At 41.2% G+C, this 9,695-nt stretch overlaps 2 protein-coding genes across 2 annotated transcripts; both read right to left on the reverse strand.

The window, feature by feature from the left end:
• Window positions 1–397: 397 nt before the first annotated feature.
• ndfip1 (Nedd4 family interacting protein 1) lies at window positions 398–6,320 on the reverse strand. The gene is made up of 8 exons (XM_079167986.1): window positions 6,156–6,320; window positions 5,301–5,394; window positions 3,572–3,711; window positions 3,373–3,460; window positions 2,887–3,011; window positions 2,626–2,692; window positions 2,429–2,537; window positions 398–1,964 (listed from the first exon to the last, which is right to left on the reverse strand). The coding sequence occupies exons 1-7, from the start codon at window positions 6,237–6,239 to the stop codon at window positions 2,431–2,433; spliced, it is 705 nt and encodes a 234-aa protein (XP_079024112.1). The 5' UTR covers window positions 6,240–6,320; the 3' UTR covers window positions 398–1,964; window positions 2,429–2,430.
• Window positions 6,321–6,985: 665 nt separating this feature from the next.
• On the reverse strand, window positions 6,986–9,594 carry gnpda1 (glucosamine-6-phosphate deaminase 1). Its single transcript, XM_079167022.1, has 7 exons — window positions 9,495–9,594; window positions 9,081–9,208; window positions 8,585–8,686; window positions 8,297–8,479; window positions 7,982–8,166; window positions 7,644–7,818; window positions 6,986–7,533 (listed from the first exon to the last, which is right to left on the reverse strand). Exons 2-7 carry the CDS (start codon window positions 9,202–9,204, stop codon window positions 7,472–7,474), a joined length of 831 nt encoding a protein of 276 aa, XP_079023148.1. The 5' UTR covers window positions 9,205–9,208; window positions 9,495–9,594; the 3' UTR covers window positions 6,986–7,471.
• Between the last annotated feature and the right edge of the window lie 101 nt (window positions 9,595–9,695).

The following is a 9,695-nucleotide window of genomic DNA, read 5'->3' on the forward strand; positions in this document are numbered from 1 at the left end:
ATGGTTCATGAGGCACTGCAAAGTCTTTGTGAAATGTTAAATCTAATGCATACTTATTAGGGCAAGGAGCAGCATGCATCAGAGCTACAGAGACGTGCCATGTTTCTGTCCGCTAACACAGCATCCCTTTTTAGTTGGAAGCAGGTCTTCTTGTTGCACGGAAGAAAAAGTACTGACAAGAAAACCGCATCTGAAATAGTGGTTCGCAGACTGAGGGGCATGTTGGATGAGAAGAAAACTGATTAAAAATATGTATTCATATATATTGTTATTATAGGCGCAATGCACCGTTAAAGAGACATAAAAACGCCTTTTCCGCACCAATACATTAGCTCCACAATGCTGACCTGTACATAAGCGTGTGTGTGTGTAATACAATAGAGACAACTCAGAAACGACGCATTAAAAGTGACATTTATTTAACACTAAATGTTTTCTGTACAGTTTCATAACAACAAAACCTCAAGGTTGTAGCTCTACATCACATAGAAATAAGCATAATGGGGGTTTCATCAAAGCCATGGCAGAAGAATGAAGGTAACCGACTAAAACCCACATGAACTCCTTCCATTGATTAGATCATGAACGACTGTCTCATCCTGTCATGCTGTTTCCTCCAGAATACAAAACAGAAACCACTGCGTCAGTCATTCCTTGTTTTGTACGTCTGTGACTTAGAACAATGATGGGAACATCCTCTGGGTTTTATTAGCTATGTTTCTAAAAGTGCACCTGCATACAACACTTTGATATAGTTTTAATACCCACAAGATAGCCAACAACTTACACCGTATTAATCATGTTCAAGAAAAAGAAAACGGATTTTCCTTTCCCATCTGTCCGTTAAATCTCACGGCTAAAACCTACCTGGAAAAATGGAATTTGAGTTAATTTTCTGCTTTTAGATAATTTGAGCGAGATCGTTAACAGCAGAAACCCAGACAGCCTTTTTCTTTTTTTTGTATTTTTAATCAAGTCACAGAGCTTTTCCACTGACAATGAATGAGATACCGACACTGTTGACTCACTGAAAGGTCAGGCTGTTACGTCTACAGGAGCTTTTTGAGGACACGAACCAGAAAATGTGCTCACACGCCCAGAAAAATCCTCTCGGTTGTCCAAACACACGGTCGACCCTTAAGGCTGCAGGGTTCGTCCGTTTACAGTCATCTGGTGTCATCATGAAAAGCTCACGCTGGATCATATCTGTAACCTAAATTACATTTCCCAGGTTGGTAGTTCACCTGATTTAATGTACAACAAAATATCTAACAGGCAAATAATAACCGATACATGGATGTAAGTTTTAATGTGCTCTACTGACACCGTGTTTGAATCACAAGCATGTGTGTTTTAATATGAACGCCCTTAATGGGCAGTTTCTCACACGATAAAAAGCAGCAAACAACACTGCCCCCTCTTGGTTAAAAAAAAGGGCAACACTACTTAAAGCCAACAGGTGAGTGAAATATGTGAAAGAACAGCATTTTCAGCCCAATGAAGTCTTGCTTTTTAAGTGTATGTGGGATCTAAATGCAGTCTCTAGTCATCACAATAAAACTATGATTAGTGCAGATTACAAAGTGTGTTGCATGCTGTGGCAAACCTACCCGTTGTGTCGACCTGTTGGCTTCAAGTGTCACCAACATGAGACGCTCCCTATTTATCGACCTTAAGGGCCGATGCATGCTCGCACGCTGCCATCAAATGATATAAAGCGTTACTTACACAATATAGACAGATGTAAATAGCACTGAACATTCGCCACGAATGAGTACATCAAGGGAATATTACCGTTAACCATTTTTCCATTAATAAAGTTTCAAAACAAAAATAAAACAAGTGATATAATTCCTGAATATCTCGTCGAGAGTCGTCTTCGTCTATGACTGGTCTGGCTGACTTCACTCGCCACAGAGCTGCTGCTCGTGTTGGTCACGTCCAGCTCTGCCACAGACGATACCCTGGGTTCAGGTTGAGGGAAAAATGAACACGTCAAGGCTAGAAATGGACTTCAGAAGTATTGCTGGATTATTCAAGGGCGTGTGTGAAGTCTGTGGTTCGTCAGTGGCTGTGTGTACATGCACGTTATTAACTCAGACAACATTAAGGCTTTCACTTCAGCCAGATTGAAGGTCCTGCATTTGAGTACATTTTTTAAATTGCATGCTTTCTTTCAAATCCATGGTGCATTACCCACAATGCAACTCAAAGTCTTAACGATCCATCAGACATTTGGGTGACTTATGCCCCGACTGGTGTATTTACTAAAGAAAGAGTAAATGGCATTTGCCACTTGGTGGGTAGTAAGTCTGTTTAGTCCCGTCGTTGCATTGATCTCATCCCTCACTGTGACCCGAGTCCTGTGTGCATGTTCACGTCTCCAAAGACAAACCAGTATGTGTGTGGCCAAATGAATACGCCGTACCTCTAGTAGATGAAGAGCACCCTCGTCCGGGGGAGAGTGGCATAGGTGGGATCAGCCAGCTTACGCACTCTAGAGTAGTTAACAAAGCCTCTGACGAACAGCATGAAGCCTGCGGGGCAAAGAAAAGACATGACAGATAAGACAATTGCCTAAATGTAATCGTGGGGAATCAAAATAAAACTACGTCTCTCACTTACCCAGGGCCAGGAACACCCACCACAACCAGTACTGTCCATCAAAGTAACCAGGGAAGTAGGTAGAAAACTGCAAGACAGAAAAGAAGAAGTACCCGTTTTTATCAACCCATAAATGATCCTAGAAAGATATCTGAGACCGTTTCCAGAGTCTTTTAGTACAAGCGATACAGAAAAGAAATGGTAATCCTGCACCGTCACAACATCTCACAGCTATTCAGCAGCCAAGCTGGTTTTGGTGAACATCCAGTAAGCAGCTCTTACCCGGACGATGAGAACCCATTTGATGAGGGACAGACCGAAGCCAGAGATGGCCCCGTATCGACCGGCGGCTGATGTGGTCAAACAGAACGACAAGAAGAACCCGATCCAGTTGAAGAGGAATGCCACTGGTGACAAAATATAATAAATAAGTCATTTTCAAAAGCATGAGCAATAGAACGTGGGAAACATCAGACTGGCACACTCCTCCTCCTCCTCCCACTCCTCCTCCTTCGTACTTTGCTGGAAAACAAGCGTGTGCAGTGAGAGTACTTTGTACCGAGCACATCATGTGACAGCCTCTATGAAGATGCCGAATTCAGTTTAGGAAACAGTAAACCAAGGCCTTCATTCAGTGACCAGATTTCCACAGATATATCAATAACTAGTGTCATTACCAGTCGGCTCTATGATAGTGAAAGTCAGTTTAGTCTCTCAGAAAGAAGACGGTACACAGGTGAACTGCTGAAACACTGAACACGTTCTTACTGAAGAAAGTGAGCATGAAGATGCCGTCATTTCCTATTCGCAGCTGGTCAGCGTCTTCAAAGTCATCCCTGGCCACGAAGTCGTCCTCCTGCACAAACAGCATGAAGTGTGTAGATTGCAATAACTCGGGTTTAGCTTGTATTCGAACATGAAAAGGGGAATATTTCTACGCGTTGTTGTGAAAATGACATCAATCTACCGTGACTCTTCCAGGGACCAGAGGGATGGCTGCCTCTTCTTTGTTCCGCTCGGCTTCATCATAGGAGGGCAAAGTGGTGGCCACACTGTAGGACGGAGGGTTTGGAAATCTTGCTCCATCTTCCTTGTATTCAAAGAAAGCTGTGGAGGGAACACGCTAATTACTTTTCATCCAGTTCTGGCCTCAAAACAATGTTTTTTATATATGATTAATAAAATCCTGAGCATAGAAGACATTGTACACAAATAAAAATGCTCTTGTAAAGTGTGAACTTTACATTGTTTTTGTGAAGTTGTTTAACGATATAAAGGTGAAAATGTCATCAACTGACCGGGTACATGAATGTTAATAACATTTATTGCAGTTAGATGGCATTTTCAATGTTAACCGATTTGACACAACAAACCTGGTTTAAGAGTTTAGAGACTATCGTCAAACACAGCAAGTGTCAGTGTTTCATCGCCCTCACCATAAAGCTGGATTGACAAACAATATATAAATTCTAAAAAAGTACCAATTTTAGTCGCAAATGATAAAACATGAGTTTGGCTATCATTTGTAATTTTGGCACATATTCATAAACAAAATAAACATTTATCACCAGTTTGTGTCTGTTATCTCCACTCACAGACAGACACTAATAAACAGTCATAGATAATTACATTTAAAAAGTCAGAAGATTTTGATTCTAACATGGAATTAAATGTAAAAAATGCTGATAACTGCAGAACTGAAACTATACGATGTCGACTGTTTTAACCGCTGTTACGAAGGTTTGATTGCTGACAAGACAAGAATCTAGTTTCACTTCCTTCACGTAGAAAAGCAGCAGCAGAGAACTATAGAAGCAGACCAGCGATGAGTTACAGCAGGAAGAAAGTCATTCGTACTATCTGTCTCCATTACTGTTTATGTTCTGTCCCACACAAGCAAAGACTTTTATCTGGGTCATTTGGGAGACATCCAGAATTCTCCTTTGGGTTGTTCAAACACACACACACACACACACACATCATTGGACTCGATCAATATACTCACCCAAGAAGAGCTCACAGCTACACCCACTTATGCAACGTGTTGACCTCTGCCCTCTTAAGAAGGGAGATTACAAACATCAGGCTTTTCTAAAAAGGCCTCACACAAAAGCTTTCTCCCTCTACATTATTCATTCAGAGGCTAACGGTGCTGAACACGCCGGAGCAGAAGACTGACACAACTGTGTACATGTATTCAAGTACTGTACTTCAGTGCACAAGTTATGAAGCATTGGTACCTTAATTCATCCTGGGAGATTTCAGTGGGGAATACTGTGAATCTACCCTTGTTTTTAAATTCATCTGATTCTACAAGATTCCAGATGCAAAACACATGATGAACTCTTATAATTGTAAAGGCACCGTTAAGAGTTTCCACGTTAAAACACTCCATACAGGTTGAGGCTGTGATCATAGAGGATTTGCCGTTGTTCTGCCTGAATGCAAGTCATAGCTATGAGAGAAGGTTCCTACTTTGTGAAAATAACGCGACTGTGCAAAGAACTATTCTTTATGATGTTTACTTTAGCTTTTTAGGCAATAGACACATTTCACTGCAAGTGCTTCTATACTGTTGTCTACTTGATTGTAAATGCAAGAATGGTATTCGTGGGTTTCAATGTTACTCCCACTTCTAAAATGCGTTTGTTCTGAGTTAATTGTCCGAGTGTAATGGAGACGTGGAGGCTCCTAACCAGCATTCGCTGCAGCGATGCTGCTGTAGGGAGGCGGTGCGTCCTGGGCAGGTCCCTCCTGGGACGGCTGAGTCGGCTCCTCCTCATTCACCAGCTGAAGAAATGTTAATAAAAAAGGACAACACCACTTAAAATGGCAAGCTCTAGGAAAACTGTTCTTGTTGGATGATATGATGCACAATAGAGAGAAGGCCTGAGGTGCTATTAGGGAAACGTCCTAAAACTGCGCAGACTCCTCTAGGATTAACAACGACCAGTATCACTGATGCTGCACGTGTTTAGCTGTGTAACAAGCGGTTATAATAGACATGTCTGCTGTATTTCTTTAACCAAACAATAAGGTGCACTGTGCCATCAGTGACAACACAGTAATCTCTGTTAAATCTACAAAGCTCCAATTAAACTATGACCTGTGCACTCCTGATCTCACACATTAATATATGTCAATAAATGAGCATGTCTCGTGCTAGTGTTTGAGGTAATGGTTACTGATACGCAGCACCGTCAGGTGACGGTTAACGGTTAGACTAAGTTACACTACATAGCATTCATGATTTAGCCAGCTAATACTTGCTAACGTTATGAGAACTAACTACGCGGCTAAATGAAATTGGGTCACATAGTCTCCATATTATATGTGTAGAAATTAGTTTATTTCAGTGAGAGACATTTGTTTTCATATAAACCTAAGACGTGTATCGCTAACTCAGGCCCGCCCCTTAACAAATGTCGGGTGAGCTCGTTGTTTTCCCGAGTGACAGGCTAATGTTGACCAGGTAATGTTACTGTTAGCTAGCAGCTAACGCTAGCTGTTAGCTAACCACATTTTACGGTGCCAGCAATCTGTTTACATACCTCTTGATATCTAACGTTGCCGTTTTCTTCTGCCATTGTGGAAGAAGTGTGGAAATATTGTAAACGTCCTTCCACGTCAAACATGAAGATGTGTTGAGTAAAAGAAATCTCGCCAATTCAGTAGCAATGGTTGGGTTGCCTCTTAGTCGGCCATCTCCTTCCTTATCCTCCTCCGATCTTGAAGCCCGGACGCTCCCACTATGGGATGACCCGCCCTACTCTGCCTCTGATTGGATAGTAACAAGTACTCGTTGCTTTGATTGGTTAGGTTTAGACACGAGGAGTGGGATTGGTCAAGATTGGGGTAAGAATATCGGGCTAAGCCAATCAGAGGCCGAGTAAGGCGGGTTATGCCTACGCCATATTTCTCTGATGGGGCCTTCATGTGCTGTCGGTAAATTCGCCTAAAAGTGGCAATTCTACAATGTAAATTACAGCCAGTAACAAGTAGAAGTAATATATTAAAAACTTTATTATTAGCTAAATGTACTCAAAGTGTAGAAATCTATATATCTTTGGGTAATTCATTCATGAACAATGCATCATACTGTATGAGATGATCACAGATTTGTTTATAATATATTATATGTAGTGGGACATTACTGTGTGCTTGAAGAGTCGTTAAAGTAGAAAATCCTAACGCTCCAATAAAAAAAGAACATTGAAATTGTACAAAAGTTTAGTACGTGTCTGAGTAAATGTACTTAGTTTTAATTTATTCCATTATTTCTAGTAGATCTGGAAATGAATACTTACAAGGAGCACCTAAAGGCCACATTAGTTGTTCCTATTGTCATGTGATAGGAGAAACAGAATGAATACCACAGAGATTAAAAATGAATTGCACTTTATTAAAAAGAACAAATGTGAAGCAAAGCTGCATGAACAATCACATGAAAACCTGAATAGCCTGCACAACAAGCACTTGATTATTTCTACAAGATTTAGTTGAGGTCAACTCCAAATAATCATTGGAGTGTTACAGGGCCAGTACATCCCAAAATATAAAACATATTTGCTACTACCTACACATCAATCAACATTATTTTGGTGCGAGTTGCCTAGTTTTGGACTATATGGCACTCGGATTGTGGTGCACAAAAACAGCATTGTTTTATTCCACAAATCACGGCCCACTTACTCAAGATAATCCACAGATCTAGATTATTGTGACCAGTTTCATGATAGAACTATTGATGAATAGCGTAGCTTAAGGGGTAAGAAGAATTATATGGACTTTGGATTTTGGGCTGAACTGTCCGTTTTAAGTTTTGAAAAAATGCCTCATGAATCAACAAAGTTTGTACAAGATATCCTCAGTTCCTCTTTGCCAGTGAGGGAGGTGGCTCCACCAGCTTGTTGTGAACATGCATCATCCCTAAAGAAAGAGCAAGAATCAGCATATGTTCTGTGATTAGTCACTTCATTGCACATATAAAAGTGAAAATATAGAAGTTTAAGCACTGTAGCTTTGTGATTTAGTCTCACCTTTGAAGTATTTTACGGTTTTGACCCGCAGCTCCAGGGTGGCGTCTTCATCACATACAAAAACTGTCTGCGGGTGCTGCTGGAAAGCAGACACGGTCCACATGTGATTCACACCTTCCTCTATTGCTTTGTATAAAGCAAATGCCTTGTGTGCTCCAGTGATGAGAATCATGACCTGAGAAGAAATAGAAAATGTTACCTGTGGCGATTGAGCAACAGCAACCCGTGATTGGTGGTTGTTTTTTTAGCATCATCAGGAAGATTACGAGGTCAATGAGCAATGCACTTTACTGCAAACTCAAAAAAGGATCGTTCATAACATCATCTAAGCTTCTAACCTCTTTTGCGTCCATGACTGTGCCCACTCCCACAGTCAGTGACATGGTGGGCACCTTTGAGAGATCTCCATCAAAGAATCGAGCATTAGCGATGATGGTGTCCTTTGCCAGGGTCTTCACCCTCGTCCTGGAAGCCAGGCTTGAACCAGGCTCATTGAAGGCAATGTGGCCATCCGGTCCAATACCTGACAGGACAAGAGTAGTATTTAGAATTATTGTCGCTACTTCAACAATGTCACTTGACTTCAAAATGTGAAAATCTGAAATGTGCAGTTGGTTACGACATATTCATGATCAGCACTGTGACCTCCTGACCTCCGACAAAGAGCTCGATCCCCCCAGCAGCTGTGATCTTGTCCTCAAAGGCGGCACACTCTGCTTGCAGGTCCGCAGCGTTGCCGTCGAGGATGTGGGTGTTCTCTGCTTTTATGTCTATGTGCTTGAAGAAGTGATTCCACATGAAGGAGTGGTAGCTCTCCGGGTGATCTCTGGGAAGTCCTATACAGGATTTGATGGCAGTTTCTTATCCAAGACCACAGCTTGAAATAATTCTTCAATGTGGAAGCATTATGCACGTGTGGAGAAAGAAGGATGCAGACTTACCTACATATTCATCCATGTTGAAAGTTTTTACATACTGGAATGAGATTTGGCCCATCTTGTAGTACTCAATGAGTTTCTTGTAACAACCCATGGGGGTGCTTCCTGAAAACAGACAAAAGCTTATACAGCAAAAGTACAGAGTGGAAAAGTACCGTACTTTCGTGGGCATCTGTATTTATGTCTTTAAACTTTTATGTTATTCACCAGAATAATGCGGCTGTACTGGCTTTGTGCAATATTTATAGTTTACGTGCAAAAACATTATTTACTGTTTAATTTTAAACTCCAAATTTGCATGGAAAAGACAAGCTAAAACATGTAGACTGCAACACTATTTTAACTTTCTGCAGGAATATAAGTACATTGAATTTTTTATACAAGCTAATATTAATTAATACCTGCTCACATTTAAGTAAAATGTGTCCATTTTTCCATTCATGGAGTAAAGTACATTCTCAAACAAATAAACCCAACTGTGCTGCCAGGTCCTACTCACCTGTGGGAAGCCCCAGGGTGAAATACCTGTCCGGGCCAGGTGTGAACAATAAAATCTTGTTTCTGATGTACTTTGCAGCCCACTCGCTTGCCTGGTCGTAGTCATTGAGGATGATTAGCTTCATCGTCCTGGAGAAACAAAAACAAGAAAAGAGGAACGGGTTGCTTGTCTGAAGGAGTTCAATCTCGAAGTAACACCAGACACACCAGAAAAACACACCTTAATCAGACTTTAGACTCATCAAGATAATCACACTATCCCGTGACAATAAAGTCACTGTTAATGCAAAGAGGCTCAACAAGCTGCCAAACAGTCATCTTTGACAACCATGACAAAAATGTTTTACCGTAGAGTAAATTGTGCCGCAACAATACACAATCAAAATGAAAAAAATGGTGATAGTTTACACTTTACCTTGGAGTGTGTAGAGTTAACGTTATCTGTAGCTTTTACTCCCAGCAGACAGACTCTGGATGGATCACGTGATTCCTGCTGGAGGATGCAGAGTGCCCACTGCGGAGGTGACGTCATCAGCTAATCTTAGCTACAGAGCTAACCGTTAGCTAAGTAGCTCGTTTGAGATGAGGGAGTGACAGCTCAAAGTCCGTTATTCAT

This window comes from Pholis gunnellus (assembly GCF_910591455.1).
Source record: "Pholis gunnellus genome assembly, chromosome: 10".
NCBI lineage: Eukaryota > Metazoa > Chordata > Actinopteri > Perciformes > Pholidae > Pholis > Pholis gunnellus.